Below are 27,385 nucleotides of genomic sequence, written 5' to 3'. Positions count from 1 at the left end.
ACTCTACTTTGCCTTTCTATAATTAACAACTTTCACAATCAAGCAGAAATTAAAACTTAAATATTTAGACACTTAAAAAATATTATTATTTACATGTCACCAAAACAATAAACAATTATAATAATAAAGTGTTTATTATAAATTTTAATTATAGGTCTTCAAGGAGTTGCACATAAATAATGTAATGCTCATACTAAAAGATTACATTTTCAAAACTCTTAGGAAATTAGTACTCATTCAGTTGCATTGTGATAGTAACAGTATGAAATCATTAAGAATAATTATCTTAACAACCTTTCTAATAGAAATTCCATAGAAGAAATTGTGCTTATAGCATAGCTTACTCTTTGATGTTATAGTGGTAAATAATTGCTTTTAATTTTATGCTGTGCAGCACATTTAAATTGTTTCCTTATTGCAGACTTAAAAAAGACAGCTGACGCACAATATCTATTACAAAGTTTGAGTGGGTTTTGTTCCTTTTAAGTTTCAAAGGACCAAAGTCACATGAAGCTAGCCTTAATTGTGTCAGATCTATCTACTGAATTTAAACAAAATGATTGAACAGCGCAATTTACATTTCCCTTAAATTTTGAAGAACCAGTTGCTGATCTTCTGAAGTTAAAAAGGTAGATGAAAAAAAGAAATTTTCTACTCGCCAGGACGAGTGCAGCTGCAATAACACTCAAGGAAATCAATCCCATTCAGCATAAAGTGGCCGATTTTACTGATACTCTATCCACTGCCTTTAATATTCAGGCACTTAACCATCAGCACACAGTAGAAGCATTGTTCACATTAATTCAAGGTGCACTGCAGAAAGTAGTCACCGAAAAGGGAAAGCCCAATTTTCAGAGGTGCAAAGATACATTGCAGACACTGACAAAGAACTCCTACTCCCCCTGGCTCAGAAGGGACCCCTATAATAAATGACAGAATTACTTTGTCGTCTTTAAGGTCTACTGATGCTTTCTGCTGAATTTTGCTTGTGCTTTTAGTGCTATACCAGATTCTCAGCTTCCTATTTAAAGTCGTGTCACGTTACAGTTGACAGTTAATGACGTTACAGTTGACAGTTAATGTTAAATTGGCTCTCATATATTTCAAAAATTAACATGAGATCCAAGTTTAAAAAATCATTTCAACATTAGAATTTCCCTCCACTAACTTTGAAAGAACTGCCCTCCTTCAGTTATCTCAATTATCTCTGTGCATATAGCTTCTGTGTCAGCCTATCTCGCCTACACATTCTCCCTCCTGGCATCTTTGGTAGCAGTTTCTCCCTGCTTTTATTTTTTTTCCAATCCCAAGTCTGCTCCTTCTAAATATCCTTTCAGTTATCTTTTAGCTGCAGTCTCACGTTATACTACCTTGTTTGGTCCTGGGTCTCATATAGGTGCTAGGTGTAGTTCATTTGGCAGTACTATCCTGGCTAAACTGGAAAGTTGTAGATTCAACTCCTGCAGTCCTTCTAGTGAGAGTTTGTGTTAAGATGTTTTTGGATGAGATGCCAAAATGTTACCCCCTATCCCATGTGCTTTAGGCTTCCTCACTAACTTATTATGAGGGATTTTAATAAAAGCCTTTTGGAAATCCAAATATGCTACATCCACTGGTTCTCCCTTATCCATTCTACTAGTTCCATTCTAAAAGCCTCCATCAAAATTGTTAAGCATGGTTTACCTTTCACAAATCCATACTGGCTTTGTCCAGGTTTGATGATGCTCTCCAAATGTTCTGTTATTGTGTATTTTATAGCAGACTCTAGCATTTTCCCCAATACTGATGTCTGATTAACTATTCTGTATTTCTCTGTTATTTCTCTCCCTCCCTTTTAAGTAGTGTCTTTGCCCTTTTTAAATAGTGACACCATGATAAAATTTCAAAGAAGATCAGGGGAGCTATTCCCTATGTCCTGGTCAATACATAACCTTTAATCAGTATCGTTCAAACAGATTATCTGATCATTATCATGTTGCGATTTGTGGGAGATGCTGTGTAGAAGCTGGCTGTAGTTTTCCCTGCCATACAATAGTGACTACAGGCAGTATTCCATTTCAGTTGAGCCATGTACAATGGAGGCATCCCTACCAGACTGGGAGCCTACCTCTCGAAGACCCCAGCTTCACAATGGCTCTTTAGCTGAACTGTGGTATTGGTTTCCCATTTCTAGGATAGCTGACCTATCAGAGAGAGCATGTGGGATATTATGCCAACTCTGTTATCAGAAGGAATTTTACAGTGACCATGTCATAAGTCAGAAAGGTTGCAGCCTTTAACCTGAAGATCCTGCTGCATGATGTGAGAGACCGCAGTGTGGTGCTGTTTCCTAAGCAGGTGAGGAAGACATCAGACGCTGTAACCATTAGTTGTGTGTGGAAGTGGCTGAGAGCACCTGGCAGCTTCAGCAGCAGCTGTATTGGCTTAGTGCAGTCTCAAGGCTGTGATGTCATCAGCAGACATAAGATGGCGCCAAAGAACGGCGACCCGGTTCTGTGGCAGCGACATGGCGAGGGAACTGGTGCTAGTGGTGCTGTCAGTGTCAGGGTTGAAAAGTCTGGGTCCAGAGCCATGCCTAAGCACTTAAGAAAGATTGTAATGCTAAACGTTTAATGTTATTTCTTCATTTTCTAATTCATACCTAAGTTTTGTACCTAGGTAACTTTGCAACTAAGATGGTGTCGGAAAACAACCTTGTACATCTTTCACTGTTCTCCTGTATTCCTGTGCTTGAGTACATGTGACAATAAAACCTAATTCTAATTTTAATTCTAAATCAGCAACGGAGATGTAGTCCATTTAATCAGAAGCAGTATCCATATAGCATCTCATGAGGATATGGAAGATTAGAAAAATATTTTAAGGCACCAAGCCTCACAATCAGCATGGAACTCCTCAAACCAACACACCTTGCAGATTTACTCATTTCTGTCTCTCCAGGAATCTCCTCACATTTACATCTGAACATCTGACACTCACACTCAGCCTCATTCTAGTAGCATGCCTCAAACATTCCTCACAGATGTTGTTCTCTCTGTCTACACCATCCATTTCAGTCCTCATTGCTCTTTGCTTTGTCTATTTGCAGAAGAAAGGGGCAGACAATGAGGAAGAGACAGTGTGAGGGTGGTGTTCGTGGAATTAAGAGATGGTGTCCAGTGATACACTCCTTATTGACCACTGACAGTATGTAACTGACCCACTGAGGAGGACATCTTGCTCCAGGAGGCTTCAGGTGACAGCAGGACTACCAATGAAAACCTGAGCCTCTGTGAGTGACAGTGTTCAGACATGACTGTAGAGAAAATCCAATGTCTGCAAGCCTTGCTTTTGCGGTCTCACTTACTAGGATCTGGTAACCTGTGGTTGGGAAGAAATTAACTAGTGATGCTGACAAGGTAATGCAACTCCTCTTCTTTTCTGTCAGAGGTTGAAGGTGGAAGTGCATAAGTGTCTCCAATGTTACACTGAATGTTGTCAGCAGGGAAACAAAGGTGAAGGAAGCCCAAGACAGGAGAACTGATTTCCTAGAAGTTGGACAAGTAGTGAAGACATACAGCGAGCAGTGAGCTTTCACCTGGGCATTGTTGCAGCTTTTCAAATTTCACTGTTTAAAGGCTCGTCAACCTGTCCATTTCACAATTTCACTCTGTCCACTGTCCATGTGCTTAGTTGACTCTGTGATGTTGTTGACTGCTCACAAAATGTGAGTGCTGACTGTAAAAGCCAGAATGCTTGGTTAAAACTAGAATAATTTATCTGGTTGCATATTGAAAATATGTACTTAACATCCACAAGGGAACATCTCCACATTAGGTAAATCCAGAACATGGTGGTGGATGGGATGGTTTTTGGATTCTGATCCAGTGTCACTTTCACAGGATTTAGTACCACAGAACCACACTTTCACACACCTCCCCTTGGCAGTTAAAGTTCTGGCCAGGACTTCAAAGGTATTTCATTGTAATGCCTTCCTTTGGTTGTAGTTTGTGTTATGAGCTCAAAAGGAATGTTCTTCTGCTATTGTAAACTATTGAACTGGAAGATGTCAAAAATAATAAAATGAAGGACTTGTGTTTATATAGTACCTTTCACAACATCAGGGCATTCCACGGGGTTTTACAATCACCGCTCATCTATTTACTCCTGTATTTTGCACACACGTTAATGAGCTAACAGAGTTGGAACATTCAGTCCACAGTTCATCTATTCACAATTAGAATCTAACAAATACAACGAAGATTATTTATGATTTGCTTGTCATCGTGAAAAAATGCAATATGTTCATAACTGTTCCTTTTTCTCATTCAAAGCTGGGAAGAAAAATTACTGCTAATGTTAGTTTTGATTGCATGAAACATTCACATCTAAATCATTAATTAACTTTCCATTCTTATACAGCTCCTCTCCTTTTCCTTTGCATTATAATTTAACATGGTCAATCTGCCGCTACTTATTTATGAGTCTGTCCTTTTCTCCTATCCCATGGTTGATACACTGACACATCTCCTACTTATCATTCCCTCTCTCTGCTTAGCTTCAACAACTCTTCCCAAACTACTAACTGTTCACAACCACTTATTTTTCAAAACTCCTAAATTGCTTTCACACAGCCTTCTCAACGCTTATCCACCTCCTAAACATCCTTATTAATTTTAGGAGCACCGTCTGACCATTTATGTCTTCCCCTAAGGCTTTACCATGTCTCACTAAATCTATTAAAGGGGATTTGTAGACCTAATAATTGACCAACTAAATGTTTTCAACTTTCTTCTATTAGAAATACAAAACAAATAGGATATCTTTATTTTCACTAACTTTCTGGTGTACCCTCATGCTTTATCAATGATTTTTATCTCTCACTTGTACTATTTTCACAGCCAACGATCTAGTGTAATATACATGAGAAAACACCTGGTTTGCTCTGCTGTACATGATGAAAAGAAGGTTTTAAATGCTTGATTTAGTGGCATACTTACTGCTGTTCCTGCTAATGTTCCTCATTGCTACATTGGGCAGCCTCCTGTATGGGTATGAAATTATATATAAAATTATATATAAAACTTATACTTACATCTAAAAATCATGGGATCTTGCATTAATATGCAAGTGGGAATTTGTTCAAGAATCTGAGTTAACCCTCAAGTTAACAGCAATTTCTGTTGTCAAGGAAAAGGCTGGAAAAATAAGTTGTCATTTACAGCAGGGAAGCATCTAATTTATATATTCTGTTGTCACAGCTGAGATTTAAAGCTGACAATATGGGAAACTGTGCATTGATGCTCTAACGCTGCACTGCAGCTCCAATGCATATAATTCTTCTAAACTGCAGCTCAGTTATTATATATCAGTGGAATCATATTTGTGTGACATGTTACTACATTCAATCTACAGTGACTAAATATTAAAGGCATTTTCAAATAAAGATGTGATTTTCTTTTTAGTCTAACTTGGAGAAGGACTAAAATCTGATCTGAAGTATAATGAACAATGTTGTTGGCAACTCAGCTTTATTCCACATTAAATGTCTCTTGTGCATTGGTCTCTGTCTAATTTAGTGCAGACCTCTTTTATGATTGAAATGCAGTAAATTATCTGAATCCCAAACTCCTAAGTATAGTTACATCTCAAACAGCTGCTAATCTTTCTGCATTTACACGAAGCCATTTAATACCGTCCTGTAGTTTCATATCTATTCAATTACACAGCATGAATGCTGGAGAAAACATTTCAATGTTTCACTATCAAAGAACATCTTTTTCTCTTATCAATACCTCCTCACAAAAAAGGTATGATTACATTATAAAGGATTACAGTGCCATTAATTATTCATTCATTCTGTAATATATGACTATTGTAAATATTCTATTACCTCTCTGCCATGCAACATTGCACCATTTTCTGGCTGATTGGGTAAGGAAGCCAGTATTTTTGCCAAGGATATTCATCACTCAGAGATCACAACGGCACTTTTCTCCATTTGCCAGTACATGCTGTCACCCTCTCCTAATTCCCTCAGTTAACATTGGGCCACTTCTACCCAGCACACCCTAAAATAACTTTTCTTGTACTTCCTATTTTCTTTCTGAAAATGGCACTCATGATTTCTCCCTCTTGGTGCCTCAAAAGTATTACTCCCAGTTTCTGCCATCTTTGATCTTTCTTTCATTACCCTTCACTGTCATCAATGGTCCCTCTCACTTCCATGTGGGTGAACAGAGTTATCATGATTTCTGTTTCTCTGTGCTAATTCCCTGTTTATATTCAGCTCATACTGTTGGCCAGCAGCAATGCAAAAATGAGATCAAAATGCATAAGTCTATCCCTGTCTTATACAGTATTTCCATTGGTAAATCTTCTGTGCATCTTCATGATGCCACAATGAAACTGAGTGCCTTGCAATTTCAGGCTAAAGTGGTGATTTAGTTGTCAGATACAATGAGCAGGCCCAATGCCATGAAGTGTTGCCTGGCTCTCATGAAGCAAACTCCCATCACAAACTTGCAGCTCAGCTAAAGTTCTGTGGACGTAGGTTCAGATCCCGCCATGGCAAATGATGGAATTTGAATTCAATAAAGAATCTGGAATTAAGGGTCTCATGATGACTACAATACCATTGCCAATTGTTGGAAAAACACATCTGGCCCACTAATATCCTTTAGGGAAGAAAATCTGTCATTCTTACCTGGTCTGGTCTACATGCGACTCCAGACCCATAGTCATGGGGTTGACTTTTAACAGTCTGGGTAGTTAGGGATGGGCAATGAATGTTGGCTCGGCCACATCCCATAAGTGAATTTTTAAAAAATTCTATGGGAAAATAACTTCAATAACTTGTGGCTGCTTTGAGACAATGGATGATTTAGGGAGCCAAACATGATGAAAAAAAAGAAACTGGATTGCAACGTGAAGATGGCTGATGTCTAATTATGCCATCCATCTGCCATCTTTTGTAATCATGTTGGTGCCAATTGATGTGCTTTGCACTCACATATAGAGAAAACCTTGTATTTGGGCAACCCAGCATCTCTATAAATTTTGCTTAGTCTTGTGCCCTGGAAAGGACATCACAGTTACACGGCAGTGTATTAACACAGTGTGGACTTGCAGTAGGTATGAATAATATATCCACTTTGATTGGCTTAGAAAATGGGTGGTGTGATGCACAATTTAAACAGCTCAAACATAAACAAGAATTAGGATGCTCTATCTACCTGAAAACCCAGCAATAACAGACATACTATGCAATCAAGACTTGATGACTGAAAAAAACAAGGTTATAGCACATTTTCAGAAATCCTCTGCATTGACAGACAATGTTCTCATACAACTGATAAAACAAAGGCTTACAATGATGGAGGAAAATATTTTGTTTTGTGGCGATGTCTGAGGATAAAATTATTTTGAATAATTAGCTGAGAAAAGCTTTCAGCTGCAATTAATAAGTGATGTTCACATGTTTAAAACTGACACTGCTGAGAGATGACAAAAAATCTTCCTTTAAGCTTGCAGCAGGTTATCAAGGAGAACTGAGTGTTTGTCAAGGGTCGAGATCACTTGCTGAAGGAAGATGATCTTGTGAAATAAAGCTCTCAGAGAAGACTATTCCATCACAGATGATAATGCATTTCCACTTCCCCATGACATTTCAGAAATGATGCTGTTACAGAGAAATGGTCATTCCACTTTGAGCAGGCATTCATCCTCCTGGACAATTACAGAAGAGTTAATGAATCCTATACATGCTCAAAGAAAGTTGAGAATGCAGTTGGAGATTAATGCCTCAAGCAAAAGTAACTTGTGGGGGTGGGAAGTGGAATAAAGAGATAAATCACGGAATTATTATAGTGTAGCAGGTGTCGTTTGGGTAATTGGTCTGTGCCTGTTCTATTACTTAGCGCCAATATCCTGCCTTTTCCCTATCTTCTTGAAAAACATCATTATTGAAATAATCATCCACTGGCATTGTGAATATCTCAATTGACCCTGCCTCCACCAGATTTCTAGGCAGTGCATTCCATACTGTAACAATTTACTACGTGATTTTTTTTCTCACATTATCAATGCTTTATTTGCATATCACCTTATATTTCTGCCCTCTTATTCTTGTTCCTTTTAAAAGTGTAAACCTTATCTACTCCATCCAGCCCACCCAAGATTTTGAAAACCTCAATCTGATCTCTTTTCGGCCTTCTTTTCTGCAGGTAGAATGTTCCTAACTTCTTCAATCTAACTTTTTTGCTAAAGTTTCTCATACCTGGAAACATTCTGATAAATCACTTCTGCATTCTCTCCAATGCATTCACATCTTTCCCTTAATATGGCACCTACAACTGTACATAATACTCCAGCTAAGGTACACTAAGTGTCTTGTATGAGTTTAATATCATCACCTCACTCTTGTAGTCTATGCCTCTATTATTAAAGCTCAGGGCAGTGTCTGCTTTATTTACTGCTGTCTGTACCTGTACAGCCACCTTTGATTACTTTTACACATGCACCCCCAGTTCTTCAGCTACCAATTTCCTTTTACAATTGTACTCCATATTCTATATTGTCCTTCAACCAAACTGCAGCATCTCACACTTCTCTGCACTGATTCTTATGTGCTGCCTATTTGCCCACCCCATCAACTTGTCAATGTCTTTTAGGAGTTCCACATGATCCTCCTTATAGTTTACAATTCTTTTAAGTTTAGTGTCATCTGAAAACTTGGAAATTGTCTCCTGCACAGCAAGATTCAGTTATAAATATATACCAGGAAAAGCAAAGGCTACAATCTTGACCTGTCACAACAAATATTCCTCTAGCCTGAGAAATATCCATTGACCATTACTCTCTGCTTTTCAACACTCAGTCACTTTTGTATTTACATTGCCACTGTCTCTTTTACATCATGATCTATGACTTTCCTCACAAATATCTTATAGGACAGAGTATTGAATCCCTCTGGAAATCCACATATATCGTGAATATATTCATGGTTAAATGTAAAACGTTTTTGGCTGAGTGTTGATTGCTAAATGGGGTGAAAGAACTCATGGGGAAATGCAGAGTAAAAGGTTAATTATATATTTACCCCAAGAACAGTGACTGAGCATATTTAAAAAGAGTTATGTCATTGTGACATCAAATCACATAGAACTGGAACCTGCATCAAAAGGCTACAGCAGCATATCCTCTCTGACCATGCCTTATAAATAGTTATGTTCATAAAACTTGTGAAGTTCATTCAGATGAATGTAGACCATGTCTTTATGTAAGTTGTCTACAGTGATCAGAGATACATGGTAACTGGTCAGCCATGACCCATCTCAAGTTGAGTAGTTAGGACTGTCAAGAATGCTTATAAGTGCCATGGTCCATCTTCTTCAATGGGGGTCTGCTTAAGAAGTGGACATGATCCATTGCACAGGTAAACAAGTGACACAGTAAAAAAAAATCTGCCACCTCCTCATTTTGCAAGCTGGAACATCACTATCATGTGCACATGACTGACAGTCAACTTACTGCTGAATGATCATGTGCACAAGACAGTTATGTTCAACGTAGAATTTGATAGGTTGAGCATCGACACAACATCCCTACAATGGATCAGACGTGCTGAGGTCACTGAAAGAAAAACACTACTAGTTTATCTGGCAGGGCAGAAATTCAGAGGAAACACACTTGCAAGACATAATCTTCGGTGTAAGGAACTCTTGATGATAGATGCCCTAAAAATTGTTCAACGTGTGTACCCTCCATCTGATTCAAACAGGGCCAATTAATCTCAAGAGACTCTATTCTCCAATGTAGTGGTCTAGTACAGATGTGAATGACTAACGCTATGAAGACACGACATTGCAACAGCAAAGAACCTCCGAGTCAGAACATTGTTACATAATGGAAGATTTCAATGCAAGAGTGGACAGAGACCACAACATATGACCATCCTCTCTTGGACATCGTGGCCTGGGAAAATTAAATGAGTAGAGACAGAGACTTATTGACCCTTGCTGCTATCAAAAAGTTTGTGAAACTGGTACCTTTAGAAACATCCAAAGCATTAACACTAGTTGGATTTGATCATAACCTGGTATGACTCCCTTAACTGTGGTCTCAATGTACAAACTTCCAGACTGTGGGAGTTATATCTACCCTTCCTTTTATTTGCAATTGTTTCAGCCTTGATTATTACACATCTTTAAGATTATGTAAATATTGTCAGCTAAATGTACTCCATATCAAAGCAATGCACAAGAAGCGCAATGATTTATCTGAAATTAATTTTACAACAACCATTTTTTATGTTTAGACATCTAGGATAAAGGTTACCTAAAAGGTATTTTTACCTAAAACATTATTGGTTATTCTGCAACTGAAGAAATGGTTTGATCGTTAATCTTCCTGCACTATAAGAGGTTATTTTCTTTCTGATGTCCAGATGCAATTCTGGCATACCAACACCAAAGTAGTGGTGGAAAATAAAATTGTAAATTCCTGTTCTAAAATGTCTCATTCTGCTGAGTAAAACACATTATTTTCAGCCACGGTGCATACTGATAAAAATGACCTGGAATCTGTCTGCTTTCTTTTTAACCTAAGATTGAAGCTCATCTTACAGCACCTTAGTTGGTACCTGAATAATGTAAAGCTAGTGATACAGCACTCAGGAATGAACCAATTAACATAACAAAAGGAAATCAAAAACTTATAAGAAAAGATATGGTTTACATTGTATCATAGTGAAAATCAGTCAACTGCCGAAGAGGATTTTGAGCCAGCTACGAAATAACTGAGTGCTGACCACTGTAAAAATGACAACACATATGGTAAAAATTAACTAAAAGAAAATCAATACAGAAAATGTGGGGAGAAGCAAAACACAAACATTAAAAATGGACTTATGATTGGAAATTAAGCCTGCCCTTGATGTAATAAATCCAATTCATGTGAAGAGTACTTGCAATGCATACTTCCAAAAAAAATACAAGGTATGCAGTCAATTGTCTTTTTTTTCCCCAAAACATCTACCAAATATATTAAATAATGTTTCAAACTGCTTGCTACAAAGTGTCATGTTGATTTTTATTTAGCTGATTTTTAAAGGTATACCCTTCACTATTTGCAAGAAAATGGGTAAATTTTGCCTTTTAACTGCATGTATTCAGAAATATGTTTTCATCTTTAGTAACTGGCTGGTGACATAAATCATTTGAGTGAATAAAGTAATAAAAATTATTTTGCTGTAGAAGTCATCGAAAGAATACGAGAATTGTAAACAAATATTATATGTGTCAAGGATCAATTGCATGTATCTGAAAAGTTTAAATCGAAACGCACAGTTTAGAAAAAAATAGAAAATTTATTTTTGTCGTCTCTACATCAGATGTTATTATTTACAGTCCTTATGCATTCAAAAGGAAAGCATGAGGAGGAAGAGAATGTTTCACATGAATGTAAGGGAGGCAGCATCCAAATAATTTCATCAAACTGATTAGTTTTCTGCGTCACATGGGTACAACTGCGTCCAAAGATATGCTAAAGTCACGTCAGTTTTATAATTATTGACCAGAAGTGTTTGCCAATGAATTAAATCATGTAACATTGTCAGCAATGTAAAGCTGGAGGATTAATGGAAACCAGTTATGATTATCCCTATTTGGCTAAGAATTTATCAATTTCTGAAAATGAGCACAGCAATTGTGTTGCACAATTTCTCTCTGTCAGATGGATTTAATGCAGCAACATGCAATCTTTGTGCGGCCTACTAATTTCCAAAAGCCTTGATAATTGTGGCATGCTGCCCTGTTGCTGACTGACTGAATGTTCAGTGTGCCAAGTTTAGCTAAGGTTAGCACCAGTTAAAGCTAATCTGTACTTTTTAAAAACAGCCTGTGTCTCTCAAAGGGGAGATGCTTTCTGTCTGCAACAAATAGTGAATGTATTTGCTTAAGTGTTGATAGCTAATGAGTTGGTAGTGAAATAGTATAATGGGCAAGAAGGAATTTGCAAGATTCTCTAATGCAGTGCTGAATGTTGCATGAGACATTTAGTATGTAAAAGGGTTAAGTTGGATCACAAGATAAGCATGTCCATCTAGAGACAGAAAGCTGTTTCTGGCTGGAGCTAACAAGGCTTGTGAAGGGTGTCACACCTATGAGCCCTCCATGTGTTCCAAAGAGTTGCAGACAGCTCCTGCGTTGCCGTTCTTAGTGTTAAAAGCAGGATGTCTCACGTGAGACAATTACTCATTTGTATGCAATGCAACTAGCTATTAAGTAATATATAAAAATCCTTTACTGTTTAATTAAGTCAGAGTTTAATTAAGTTTTCTGCATAAGACATCCCTCCCTACACGGCATCAGTGGACCAGACTAACACCTGCAACGGGAATTGGTGGTTTTGAATCTATGCAAGATATTCTAGATTGTACTGAGAAAAACCAAAATTTACAATGTGCTGGCAGCACTGGGATATAACATTACAATATTGATGTATTCATGCAGGAGATATGCAGGAGTGGAGAGATTCTTCTACCTACACAGTACAAAAGCAGTGGTTTGAGATATACATAAGGGTCAATGCCAGGAGGTCAATGCCTTAAAGACTGGCTGTATTAAAGAAGTTTAACAACCTCACAAAGTCAGTGAACTTAACTTCCACATGTATCCGAGATACAGCACCACCAGCCTCACATGTCTGCTTTACTTTCTTATCATTAATGTCCACCAACCACAACTTCTCATTCATAGTATCATCCCACTTTATGATGCAAAGTGCTATTTTTTAGAAACATTTCATTAATGAGCATTGCTGTCTAGGTCAGCATTTATTGCCCATTCCTGCTTGCCTTGAGAAGGTGATAGTGAGCTGCCGTCTCGAACTATTGTAGTTCATGCTCTGTAGGTAAACACACAATGCTGTTACAGGGGAAGTTCCAGGATTTTGACCCAGTGACACTGAAGGAATGACAATATATTTCCAAGTCAGGATGATTTTTAGTTTGGAGGGGACCTTGCAGGTAGTGTTGTTCCTGTTCATCTGCTGCTCATGTCCGTCTAGTTGGAAGTGTTCATGGGTTTAGAAGGTGCTGGGTAATGAGCTTTGGAAAGCGAGTGTATGTTTTTGGGTGTGGTGCCAATCAAATGGGCTGCTTTGTCCTCGATGGTATCAAGCTTCTTGGTGACTGAGTGTTATTGGAACTGCATTCACTCAGGCAAATGGAGAGTATCTGACAGCACACTTTTCTTGTGGATGGTGCACAAGCTTTGAGGAGACAGGAGAAGAGTTACTCATTGCAGGATAGATAAACCACTGAGACACAGAGGGTCACCAGCAGCACCATCCTTATTGTGGTCTGCAGTTACAGTGCTGTTTCAGGAGAAGGCACCATTCTGTGACCACTTATTCAGCGAAGCAGGCTCTCATCTTGGCCAAACTAGAGGCTCTGCAGACCCTGGATGAACAAGGGCACTTGCTGACAGCAATCCTCCTAATCCTAATAGGCAGTTTCTTCTTGCTGCCTATTTGGCTCTTAATTATATATTTAGATAAGGCGATTGGGCTGCCAAGATCAGCATCTACCCACTCCCTGTACTGTGACAATCAGCTAGGTGATGGTTAGTAGTCTAGATACCTGATCTATTTTATATGCCCCCATCCCCTACCATCCAATAAAATTACATATGGCTTTGATGCATAAAATCAATCCATAATTGGGTGTAAAATGTTCAGCAGAGGTCTTAATGGTCATCCAATTGTTTATAATGATCCAGCATGATTTCCTTTTGATTGAAGAAGCTTCAGTCATTTCTTCGAAAAGTCACAGTTTACTGTACTTCTTCTAGGTCTGCAGCTGCAAAATGTAAAAGGACCTCACCTTTAAACTTTATGGTGATCCCTTTAAAAAGCATAAATAGTCTTGATTTTGCATATTGAATGCAAGTTCAGTTGTTAAAGTTTAAGGAAGGCCAGTGATGGGGTAAGTGATGTTGAAACTGGCAAATTGAGTTCCAAGCCAAGTAAGTGTTACACACTGACTATCATTACGATCTGCCTAATCTACATGCTTCCAGTGTACGCTCTTGTGTTTTGTTGTTGAAAACACAGCATGCGGCAGGGGCTGCACCACAGGCTACTCTGTTTTCATCTCCTGTTATTTTTGTCCTCTACTGGCTCAAATAATGCTGATACCAGTGGTGCCATGGAACTAAATTTAGCGGCCCTTATATTTGATGATAACATTGAGGATAAATGATGAATGATGGATGTAGCAGATCTGAAAATGTGTAAGTTTTATGATCTATTTCCTCTGGATGTGTTGGTTCAAACAATTTTAGGAAAACCTGTTTAGAAATGACCTTTTTACACCCTGATTCTGACAATAGAAATCTTAACAATGACCTCAGTTGCACTTACCTGCAGTTATGATCTATTTTCATAGCATAGAGTCACACAGCAAGGATCAGACCCTTTGGTCCAACCAGTCTGTAATCCCAAAATAAACTAGTCCTACCGCCCTGCACTTGGCCCAAATCCCTCCAACCTTTCCTATTCGTGAACTTATCCAAATTTTTTAAAAATGTAATTGTACCTGCATCCACCACTTTCTCTGGCAGTTCTTTTCACACACAAACTGCGCTCTGTGTAAAAAATATTGCCCCTCATGTCCTTTCTAAATCTTTCTCCTGTCACCTTAAAAATATGTTCCCTAGTTTTGAAATCCCCCACCCTGGGAAGAAGATCCTTTTCATTCATTCACCTCATCTATGCCTGTCATGATTTTATAAATATCAGTAAGGTCATTCCTCAACCTCTTGTGCTCCAGTGAAAAAGGTCCCATCCTTTCCAGGTTATTTTTAGATGCTTGATGACTTACCAGCTGAAATATTTAACGAAACAGTTCATATAAATCTGTTAAATATATGATGTTCTTGGGTGTGCTTGATGATTAGGTAAACATACAAACAATTGATATTTGCAGAAAACTGCGGCAACGTTGTAGTTTGTATAAAGCTATGTTTAACGACTGACAAGTGGGAGTATGACGCAATACTGATTTTGCTAATAACAGAGTACAAATAATTTATTCTGTTTGAAAAAGGCAATTTCCAAAAGCTTATTATGACTGCATCAATTGGATATTTACCTCAGAGGAGGATCAGGAGAAAATTTAAAAAACACAACAATATTCCTGAAATTGAATAGGTAACTACAGTTACACACTGAAATTAAGAAAAACAGAAATAAAATCCTGCTTTCCTTGGTGGCATGGCATAAATCCAATGTATTTATAGTTACGTGAATCTGATGCAGCTTGGTATACATAGATTGTATTACACAGTGACTTGACCATGATTGTTTATATTAGTGTTGTTACTTGGAATAGAAAGAGAGAGCAATGGCAAGGTTCAACAAAATACACCCACTTGCCAATTTACATGTGGCGAATGGTCAAAGTCATTGGTGAGTTTGAGTTTGTCAGCACCATATATTAAGGTGAAGCTTTTAACGTGCTGTTTATGTGGAATGCCTTATTGCCTCAGTCCCTTAGCTTGTCACTTCAAAACCATTTACACATTATTGTGGGCCATAATTTATTCTACTCTAGATATTTTTGCTTGATTTTAGTGTATTAAATTATTCCTGTAAGCAATCTTTCACTTTCTATAACTGGAAGGTTGCCACCCTTGGGATCAGTAGCAAACTCAATGATTTCAAGTAGAAAGAGGAATAATTAACAGGCATTTTTGTGAACTGAGTGCTGCTTCTCGTGGGGGTCCACAGGACTAGTATTGGCTCTGTGGCTTTTAGTAATATCTATCAATGATTTACACTTCAGTGGAAAGCGTCATTAAAAATTTACAGATTCCACAAAATGTGATCATACGGTTAACAATGAGGAAGACATCTGTAGAGTTTAGAAAGATTTCTGCGGAAAGGCCAGGTAGGTTATGTTCTTTCTAATTTCTCCAGCCACTGAATGGATATCTGAGATATGTGGCTGGAGAAATCAGAAGTGAGTGTATGGATCTTCAAGTGGCTGCACTGCTTGGAGGGAATGTTTGAGATAGGCAGAAAAATGGCAACTGGAATTCAATCCAAAGAATTGTGAGATAATGCATTTGGGGAGGTCAACAAGACAAATGTAATACACAATAAATGATAGGATCTTGAGAAGTGCACAGGAATGGAGAGAACTTCAATAGCATGTTTACAAATCCCTGAGGGTAGCAGAATAGGTAGATGAAATGATTAAGGCATATAAGATATGTTGCTTTATTAGCCAGAGTCTAGAATACAAGAGTAATGGAGTTAAATTATATGAAACACTGCTGCAGTACTGCTTACAATTTTACTCACAGTATCACAAGAAGGAGGGTTTGTTTGCTTCAGAACAGAGGAAATTGAAGGGAGATAAAGTTGAAGTCATCATAAGATTATGAGGTCAGAAATCACATGACACCAGGTTACAGTACAACAAGTGTCAAGAGATTTCTGACGTGGTCCATCCCAATCCAACACCGGCACCTCCACACCATTCAGATTATGAGGGGCCTAGATAAGAAAGGTTAGGAAGCACCTAATTCCCTTCACTGAAAAGTCAGGTTTAAAGTAATTGGCAGAAGGATTTGAGTGAAGTTAACGTGAATTTCTTTTCACGAGAGGATGGTAGGGTTCTGAAACTTAGTGCCTAAAAGATTGGTGCAGCCAGAAATCCTCATAGCCTTTGAAATACAGTTGGAATATGCACTTGAAGTACTATAAAACAAGGCCATAAAATAAGAGATGGAAAGTGAAATTTGACTAAATTGGTCTTTTCTTGGTTGATTCATTTCAATTAATGGCTCCCCCCGTGCCATAAACTTACTTTATTTTATGTTTTAAATAAAGCCCTTTGTGATGTACTTTTTGTTTGAAGAAAATACATTCTTTGATCTCATAAAGGAAAAAATGCTTCATTATTGTCTTCCATAGCTATCTCTTCAGATATGTTTAGGTGAAACAGTGTTAAGACTGTAATTATGGTCTCTGCACGCAAGATTAGAAGGGATACAACCTATTTGATAGTGCTCTTGTCTCTAAGTCATAAGGTTGGAAGTTCAAGTCCTACTCCAGATCAAGCAACAAAATCTAGACTGACAATCCAATACAGTGCTAAGGGAATTGTGGAATTGTATATTGTCAGAGATACCATCTTTCAGATAAAACATTAACGTTTGGATGTGATGCAGTTATGAAAGGTTGTATAAAAAGTCAAATCTGTTTTTCTTAAAAAACAATATACTTGTGTTGTAGAGATAGTAGGAACTGCCGATGCTGGAGAATCTGAGAATAACACGGGAAGTAAGGTCTCGATCCAAAACGTCAGCTTTCCTGCTCCACTGGTGCTGCTTAGCCTGCAGTGTTCATCCAGCTCTATACCATATTTGTGTTGTACTTGTGATTGCCATTCCTATCTACCAATAAACTTAGTTCCATTATCAAAAGCAGGAAGTAGCAAATTTGTCATTCAGCAAAATACTGCAGACGCTGGAAATCTGAAACAAACATAAAATGAATGAAAAGCAATACTGAACCCAAACACTAACGTATTTTTCTCTCCGCAGATGCTGCCAGAGCTGGTCCAGCATTTGCTGTGTTACTATTGCTCAGCAATATTGCTAATATCTCAAATATTACAAAATACTGCAAAAATGCATTCATAAAAATATTTTGCAAGCAACAAAGTTGCCAATCCCTGCTTAAAACTACCCTCATATTCAGATCACGTTAAGTTCAACACAAAAATTGGGTAATTTTACCTGACATTTACTTAAAAATAAATAACCCCAGATCATGAAATCTGCATGCAAGATGCAGCTGAACAGAACAGAAACAGAGCACAAAGCATATTTGCTTTACCAGCAACCATTCTGGACCATTCAATTTGCACTGACAGGTGCAGAACCAACCCTATACTTGTGGAAAAGACCTAAAGAGATCTGAGTTGCCTGCAAATCAGAGATACCATTTTTCAGATAAAATATTAAATTTTGGATGTGCTGAAGTTATAAAAGGTTATATAAAAATGCAATGATACAAGTGGTGAACAGGTCAAAAAATTCTCATGCCTATGAGTGTCATATATCTGAGAAGACCACCCAGTGAGGTTCAGAAGCATGGATCATAACCCAATAAGAACCACTTGTTCGGTTTGAATTTATTTTGTGCTTTCTATTTGTGTATTTTGTGTATGCTGTATTTTGTCATAGTCAGATGTGTTGCTTTCTGTTTAGGAGTGTAGTGATTGTAAAGAAGTCAGCCAGGTGGACATTATAGAATGAGCTCCCTAATTGGGAATGTTAATCTGGTCCAATCAGGGAGCACTGGCTAATAGATAAAAGCAGAGGTATCAGAGATTCTAAAAACTGAAAGAACTGTGGATGCTGTTAATTTGGAGCAAAAACAAAAGTTGCTGGAAAAGCACAGCAGGTCTGGCAGCATCTGTGAAGAAAATAATCAGAATTAATGTTTGCTCAGAAGGGTCACCAGGCTTGAAACATTAACACTGATATTTTCTTTATACATGCTGCCAGACCTGCTGAGCTACTCCAGCAACTTCTGATCTTGTATCAGAGGTTCTGTTCATTCTGAGAGCTGTCTCTGAAGAAGCTGGATCAGTGTCAAAGACTTCCCACGAGTAAATAAACGGTGATTTGGTGATGGGATTCTGTGGAGTAATTTTAAGGAGCAGAAACTGTTGAAGCCTGCACATGAAGCATGGTGTCAGAAGTAGATGGCTGAAAGTGTATGGATTTTAAGAACTGTAAGACAGCCTGTTCCTACACTTGTGGAGATGAACGGTGATGTCAGACAGGTTAGTACTTCCTTCCTGTCTCAAGAATAAAATGACGAGGAGGTCGTAGAGCTAAACAGAAATCCTGAAAAAATTGGAATGGCAACTCAGTTTTCAGAGGAAAGACTGTTGTAAGCTGCTGATTGGTGTGGGGCTGGGTCAGGGCAGAGTCAGTTCCTGGTCCATGAGGAGTAGTGAGAGTCAGGGGTTAAGTTTGGATTAGGTTGGGTTTGGATTAGGTTGGGTTTGGATTAGGTTGGGTTTGGATTGGGTTGGGTTTGGATTAGGTTGGGTTTGGATTGGGTTGGGTTTGGATTAGGTTGGGTTTGGATTAGGTTGGGTTTGAATTAGGTTGGGTTTGGATTAGGTTGGGTCAGACAATGGGATAGTGCTTTTTGGGTGAAGTATCAGATGTGGCAGAGTAATCTGGGTAATGCCACATCTGATACTCCGGGGGTATCTGGGGGCAGAGTTGGGGATTCTGACTCTAAGTTGAGCACACTCTAGGAGGGTTCCAGACTTCAACTTCATGGCAAATTTTCGTAGAGTTAACTTCATCCGGACTTCCGCATGAACACTGTACATATTCCAAGTCTATGCCACTGCAATAACCATCTTCTAATCGAAAGATGTGGGCCCTTAACTCTTATGTCCAAACACCAGATAGTGTGTTACTTTATATTGTGCAATGTTGACAGTTTGAATTAACTCAGCTCCTGCCATAAGAAATGTCACGATTTTTGTACTAAACTTGATGGATTGTTTCAGTAAATTTGCAAACCTAACCTTGTACAACAGATTTTTCTTATATTTTGATATTACACAAATATTTTGATATTTTATGAACTATTCTGCAAGTTTATCAATAATTCAGCAGCCCTCGAATGAAGTTTAGACATTACTAATAAGTTTTGCAATGGAAAATGTCACTATTTCTGTGAAATATTAAAAGTTAACAAGAGCAGATTTATGATGACAATATTATGATGTGCATTTGCAGTCATAAAATTTATTCCCATTTGGTCCATACAACAGTCTTTACCTTTTAATACATATCACTGAGTTAGTAGCAGCAGATCAGGAAACAATACAACAAAAAAACTAAAATTTTGAAACTTTTGCGTTTGATGTCTGATGGTCTGCAAATACTGCCTTGCAGGGATTAATTAGATTAAAACACAGATGGTAACCATAAGGTTCCACACAAAAGCTGAAAATTTAAATTGAGATCATTATAACAACTTTAAACCAATCAATCGAACAGTTATTGTCCTAAGATTCACAATCAAGTTGAAATTTTAATCAAGGTGAAGTCCTTAGCTTTCTCAATGGAGGATTAATATCCAAGCAAACTACATAATTTGATGTTTACTCAATTTTATTCTTGTTTAAGAGGAAGATGTTTATGCATATCATCCCTAGAGATCAACTTATGCACTGGGTCAACTTCTTTAAATGATTTTGCCATTAAAGATGTGGCAGACTGCCTGAAATGGTCAGTATGAGTCTTAGCAAAGTTTACAGTCACTTAACATCTTCCTTTCAACGTGTGGCTGCTATAGCAGCAGATGATACCCTGACTAGTCCAGATCTAAGTTCGTCAACTCAGTATTCAAGATCCTGCGTTGATTTTTATTCATATTTGGGTGGATCTGCAGGATATAATCTCCGTCATACCAGCTCCAGGACATCTTAGCAGCAGTTCCTCAGGGTAGTGTCCTAGGCTCAACCATCTTCAACTGCTTCATAAATAACCTTCCTTCCATCATAAGGTCAGAAGTGGGGATGTTTGCTGATGATTGCACAATATTCAGCACCATTCATGATGTCTCAGATACTGAAGCAATCCATGTTCAAACACGACGAGATCTGGACAACGTTCAGACTTGGTCTGACAAGTGGCAAGTAACATTTGCAACACACAAATGCCCGCAAATGACCATCTCAATGTCAGACATTCTATCCACTGCCCCTTGACATTCAGTAGTGTTACCATCACCGAATCCCTCACTATCACCATCCTTACCATTGTTACCAATGTTACCATTGACCAGAAACTCACTACATTCATCACATAAAAAAATGGCTACAAGAACAGGTCAGAGGTTAGGATTACTGCATTGAGTAACTCACATCCTGATGCCCCAAAGCCTGTCTATCATTGACAAAGCACAGGAGTTTAATGGGATACTCCCCACTTGCCTGGATGAGTGCCGCTCCAACAACAGTCAAGAAGCTTGACACCATCTAGGACAAAAGAGCCGACTGCTCTGGCATCACATCCACAAGCATCTACTCTCTCCATCACAGCAGTGTGTACCACCTACAAGATGCACTGAAGAAATTCACCAAAGATCCTCAGATTGCATCTTCTAAATCCATGACCACTTCTATCGAGAATGACATGGGCAGTAGCAGATTCACGGGAACACCACCATCTTCAAGGTCCACTCCAAACCACTCATTATCCTGACTTGGAAACATTTTGACTTCATTCCTTCACTGTCACCAGGGCAAAATCCCGGAATTCCCTCCCTAAAGGCTTTGTGCGTCAACCCACAGCAGGTGAACTGCAACGGTTCAAGAAGACAGCTCACTACCACCTTCTCAAGGGCAAATATGGATGGGCAATGAATGCTGGACCAGCTGGTAATGCTCATGTCCCATAAATTAATTTTTAAAAAGCAGCATAAATATCTGGGAATGTCAGCAATCAAATAGAGCTGTAATGGTTGTTCTTCCTTAGTTTGCTGTTTATTCACTTCTGGGTCAAAATGACCGGGATTTCTGTGGGAAACAGCTGCTTTGGGAACTAAAATTGACGAACAGGACTTTGCTCTGGGACAATGTACCTGACACCATAAATGCTCCAGGAGGCAATTCCCTGATGGAGGTGAGAGGAGGAAGCTGGGGTAAGACAACAGCAAGGTTTTCTTGCAGGGCATAGAGATAAACTCCAGTTCTTCTCTGCCCTCAAGAAAACTTTGACAAAAGTACAGCAGTTATCTATTCAGGTCCTGGCTCTTGCTCCAGACAAGTTAACTGGGCCGGGGGAGCCATCACTACTTCCTCATGTTAATTGATCACCAATTACATCATTGGATCACAGTCTGTATATTTAAAAGCTCAAGCTCAAACCAATATGGTGTGGGAAAGGAATATGTAAGCTCTAGCTTCATTTTTAACTGCTTGGACAATTCAGTAAAAGAAGCAAGGTGTTTTTTAAATTACTAACAGAGAAAGCAATTAGTCCACGAATATGCAAATAACATGTAATTATATTCAGAATATAAGGTGCAACAGGTAAATCAACATGATATTGCTTTCTGCAAAGTATGAAAAGAAAACTGGCAACACTGACTGGTTATTACAGGATTGCTATTTGTCGTTTTAACAATAAATATGCTTAGAGAGCTTTCATTTACTTCAACTGTAAATTGCAACTGGTGATCTAATCACACGTTGGTTAAAATAGCAATATAACAAACGTTGTAATTAAATATGGATGCATTGGCATTGCTCCACTTCCATTTGAATGCATTGTTCTGCAGTGACCTGTCAAATGGCTGGCAGCTGTCTCATATCGGCAGCACCATTGACAGCAGTGGCTGCCCCAGGCCTAAAGGCAGTTTCCACTGAAGTCCAGCCATCTTCCCAGACCCCTGTAAGTAAAGTCCAGGGGTTTTCAAGAGTGACCAAATGACTTGGGGGTAAGTGGTAGTAACCTTGGCAGGGCATAAGTGGGAATAAGTTGGGGGTCTGCCTCCATTCAGCACCCGAACAGGAGGGATTCCTGATCATTCATCAAAAAGGTTTCACTAGAAGATGTGGCCATCTCTTGTTGCTGGTAAAATATCCATATCAGTGGAAAGAGGCATTTATGTGGCCAATAATTTGCAACTTCAGGGTCTCAATTGGTCCAAAGGTGAGTAGGCTACCAAATGCTCCCCCCCAACCACTGGCAAAATACCAGCAGCTGTGAGGTAAGTGTGGTTACCATGGGATCTGATTTTATTGACTGTTCCAACTGCCGGCTCATTCCCAGGGCTGGCACTCTATAAAACTCCATTCATAACTTGCAGTGCTACAGCAAAACTCATGGAATTCCCTTTCTAACAGCATTCTGCATCTACATGGTCTGCAGTTGTTCAAAAAGGCAGCTCGCCACCAGCTTCTCAAGGTCAACCAGGGATGGACAATAAATGCTGGTTCAGTAAGCACCGCTCATGTCTCAAGAATGAATTTTTTAAGAAGTGATTTTGTTACAGTTTAGAATCAGGTTTTTAGTTTACAACATCCATGCTGACTTGATCGCCTACTTCCTCTGTGCAATGCATGCGGTTTAAATCCCAGCTTTTGCATTGAATTGGAATTCCACCATCTGCCTCAGTGGGCTTTGAACCCATGTCCACAGAATATCAGGTGCAAGATTACCAGTCTACTGACATTACCACTGTGCAATGTCTCTCTCATGTTGCAAACAGAATTTAGGTGCCTTATTCACTACGCCATGCTCCTTCCATTCCTTTGACTATCAAATATTTAGAATGTTTATCCTTAAATCCCTTTATGCTGGTCACCTCAACCACTTTATGTAGTAATTAGCTACAAATTCTAATTACTGTCTGAATGACCCACCCCTTTCTGCCTCCACACATTTCCAGTAATTCAGCTATGGCAGGTACCTTCCCCAAACAGTACCGCACAATCATTGACATTCTGTTTGTTTTTCTTTGTCATGCAGGGTGAAGTAATCACACAGGAGAAGAACCAAAGCAGTATATAGAGAGGCAACGCTAGCTCCTAAACCCTATGGAGGAGATTCCTATTTTCACTTTGCAGCTTACTGCAACAAAACCCATGACATTCAATGTCTGAGATCCTTCAGGATGATAGTATATTCCTGCCCGTGGTCCTTCTTTAGTCTCAACTCATCCATGTTCTGCCAAATGTCACAGTGAACATTACATTGATTGGGCAACCATGGATCTTTTGCTCCCTAACCCACTCAACTTTATTCCGATTCCTGTGAAATTCCGATACCCAAGAGTTGCTGCCGGCCTAACTACAGCAGCTGATTTTTTTTTTAACTTGAGCTGAAGATGCAGCAAAACAATAAGGCAGCAATAACAAATGTGCATATCACTATAACAACTCCAAAAAATACACTTCAGTAATTCTAGGCATTGCAATTGCAAAGGTTCTTCAAAATTACCTCACCTGCAAGTTGTGAGTATGTCCTTTAAAGACTGATCACTGCTGGGCCATCTCATTGCTCACTGTTTGTAAGTGAGGTGCAAATTTGTCATCTTAAGTTGTATCCCCAAATTTGACATCTTTGACATATCAGCTGGTAGGGCTACGAGATGTCAGGATAATAGTCTAATGAAGTTTCCAGCACACTTTGTACTCCTCCGACAGCACTCTTATCATTATAGTTGACCATATCATATGTCAGTGTGGACTCAGTGGGCTGAATGGCCTCCCTCTGCACTGTAGTGATATCATGATACTAAAAATGTTTGGTGACACAGCAGCAATGGCAAAAGGGAGCTACATTTCAATGATATGGAGAGTTGAAACTTTTGACCATACTGACTCCTAAAGCAAACCTTATCATATTATAAATATTGTACATGTTAATTTCTTAAAAGATAAAAAACAAAGTGATGCCAAGCAGACAATGTTCATCTCAGTTGCTGTAATTTTCTTTCAGTTTTATTAACATAAGTTTCAAAGTAAACACCAAACTTATAAAACTTGTGAGGGAATATTTCTTTTCAAGATTTTTACAGCTGAACTAAACTGTCAATGGATGAGAGATATAAAAATCCAGCGTCACTTACGTTTTTTTTAGATCTACACAGGTTCAGGGCTACTACAGAATTGCAGCAACAGCTTGGAGACTGCAGAACAGCCACTTCAAAGTTCAAGCAGGAAAGGTTGCAGATTGTTGGACATAGAAAAAGATAAAAGTGAAAAGATAGTTAATAGATAGAGAATAAGATAAAGGTACCAAACATGTGACTGCAATGAATTAAATTAAGAAACATAGTAGAGGAGTATTATTATTTTGCTTGATTGATTCCTCTGGTTTTAATGCAAAGTACACATGCTAATAAATTACACACATAAAAGTAGCTTTGCGACGAGATTTCCTGTCCCAGTCCTTGGGTGGGAGTGAATGTATATTATACTGACCACTATTTTTCCACCCACGGCCAATCCAGCCCTATAAAATGGTTGGAGAGCCCACCCACGAGTTTTAATAGTAATGAACAGATAATTGGGCTTGTTGACATGTCAAGTGACATAATCATTGCATTGCGTACACCAATATACAGTTGACATGGACAGCCTGGTTGGAGTTGGAATGCAGCCCTGCTGGTTAAAAAGTGGGAAGTAAGGGCTGGCATGTCCTTTGGGGTGTTCCCTGTGCACATCAGAGGGACCACTCCCCTCCCACCTCCACCTACTTTGCCACCTGCTGCTTGGTCACCAAAAAAAAATGTTCCTCTATCCTCTTTTCTAGGCTTCTCCATATATGTCTGCCCAAAAGGCTCAGGACACCACCTTGATTTTGTGTGTCTCCTTCCAGTCCCAGCAGCACCCACAATTGGGTTTCACCAGTGCTGGGATTACTAGCACTACAGGTTCAATCAAATTAGCTGGCAGACTTTGAGGGTAGGACTTGCTTCCCCTGAGGGGTAGATGTCAGACTGTTACCTTCTTAACACAGCCCAGGGTGTGTCTTGTTACGGGACAGTCTTGTTGAACATCGATCCTCTTCTTCTGGGGTACTAGTGATATGTCATGTCCAGAATTTAACACTTGGTTTCCAGGTTTTAAGCAGGATTCAATTTTACCATCTTCCCTGTATGTTATGGAAGACTGCTTTCAGGAAATTGTTTGTTCTTGGCACATAGGTTGGTTCTTCATTCATATGAACCTTGACAATGAGTGTCCATAAACTATTCTACCACTGCGAGCATCGTAAGTCAGCAAGCTCCGTTATGCCCTTTTTATGCATTTTGATTCGCAGTGGAATGCAGACCGTCATAGAGCTCTACAGCACTGAAAGAAGCCCTTCGAAACATCTCAAACACCTACCTTGTATCATCCCATTTTCTAGCACTTGCTATGTAGTTTTGAGTGCTGTGGCTTTCAGGTGTTCATTTCAATGTTTCTTAAGTGTTGTGATAGTTCCCGTCTCTACCACCCTTTCAGGCAGTGAGTTCCACATACCAATCATCATCTAGGTGAAAAAAAGTCTTCCTTAAATCCTGTCTAAACCCTCTGCCCCTTACCTTGAAACTCTGCCTCCTGGTTATTGATCCCTGCACTAAGGGGAAAGGTATTTTCATAATGTCACTATTTATGCCACCCAATTTTGCATATCTCAATTATGTCCTCCTTCAACCCTCTCTACTATTGACTCATCAGCCTTACCCACAAGAATCATTGCATTAAAATAAAGATGATCCAACTTTTGCTCTTTTGTGCCTAAACTTGACTATGTAAACTCTGCCCTCTAGGCATACTTGTTTCTTTTCTCCACATTGTCTCTACATGATTCCTATAGTATCCACTCCATATCCTATTCTCCTGTTGTTTTGCAAAGGAGCAATGGTGGGATTTCTGGAAGAATTTAGATGGCTACCATTTCATTTCTCTGTTCAATATTTTTAGCAAGAAAGTAAATGAATTAAAGTGAAAATACTATAGAGTGGGTTGGTGGACTCGGGCAAAATAGGCATACAACTATGTAGGATAATGGAAGTTTCATTCACATGATGAGCTATCTTATACACTGACAGCCATTACCTGTTTAAATCTGTTACTGTCAGTGATACCTAAATGTTGCCTTTAAATATAACAACAATGTGGATAAAGACAGAGTAATTTAGTCCATGCAATTATCTTGTGTAATACATTTTGTCTCTTACAGGTGTGACATAATTTGTGAAATTAAGCAATTAGAATTTAATTTTTACTCCATATGAATGTATTTTTGTCATTTTCACGCATGTCCTTCACAACTACTGTCTTTTATATCCATATTCACTGGAGTTCTACTTCACAATAAAAGTACCTAAAATTCAGGGAGTGCAGATGAATGGTAGAAGGACATTAATGACCTGGAGCCTGTTTTACTCAATGAGATCATGACCAATCTATATCCAAACTCTATACTTGGTTCCATAATCTCTTAATACTTGTGACTACCTTAAAGCAATCAATCTCACACTGAAAACTATTAACATAGCTAGCGTGTACAGCTTTGTGAGAGAGGCTCTGCACTTGTACATTCTTCACATACAAGTTGTTCCTTAACTTTTATCCTGAATGGCCTGCCTCACCAGCAGAAAAAATAATTCATTTACTTCTTTTTTCCTTTTTAACTTACTTCAAAATTTTGAATCCTCATATCCCTTAAATGTATATAAACTTAAAATACAAACCTAGACCTGTATTTCTGTCATGGTGGGAAGGGATTCCATTGCACTGAAAGTGCAGAAGATATCACAATTCCTCATCCTGTGCCTGAATTTCTCATTTCAT

General features: G+C 38.7%; 1 protein-coding gene across 3 annotated transcripts in view; it reads right to left on the bottom strand.

Annotated features, from left to right (window-relative positions):
* The window catches only part of htr4 (5-hydroxytryptamine receptor 4), a 170,362-nt gene that overhangs the window by 29,278 nt on the left and 113,699 nt on the right, over positions 1-27,385 (bottom strand). The window contains exons 8-9 of one of the 3 annotated variants that reach the window (XM_059650526.1): positions 24,670-24,743; positions 4,980-5,023 (exon numbers count right to left, since the gene is read on the bottom strand). The exons of 1 other annotated variant lie outside the window; for it this stretch is intronic. In XM_059650526.1, coding sequence (XP_059506509.1) covers positions 24,683-24,743 — 61 coding nt within the window. In that variant the 3' untranslated portion in view covers positions 4,980-5,023; positions 24,670-24,682. Of the gene's footprint in view, positions 1-4,979; positions 5,024-24,669; positions 24,744-27,385 lie in introns of those variants that run through there. One more of the 3 variants, XM_059650525.1, reaches the window with a different exon arrangement.

The sequence above is a fragment of the Stegostoma tigrinum genome, chromosome 13 (assembly GCF_030684315.1).
Source record: "Stegostoma tigrinum isolate sSteTig4 chromosome 13, sSteTig4.hap1, whole genome shotgun sequence".
NCBI lineage: Eukaryota > Metazoa > Chordata > Chondrichthyes > Orectolobiformes > Stegostomatidae > Stegostoma > Stegostoma tigrinum.
Note: the sequence above shows the minus strand (reverse complement) of the source record. Positions and strands in the feature narration are given on the sequence as shown.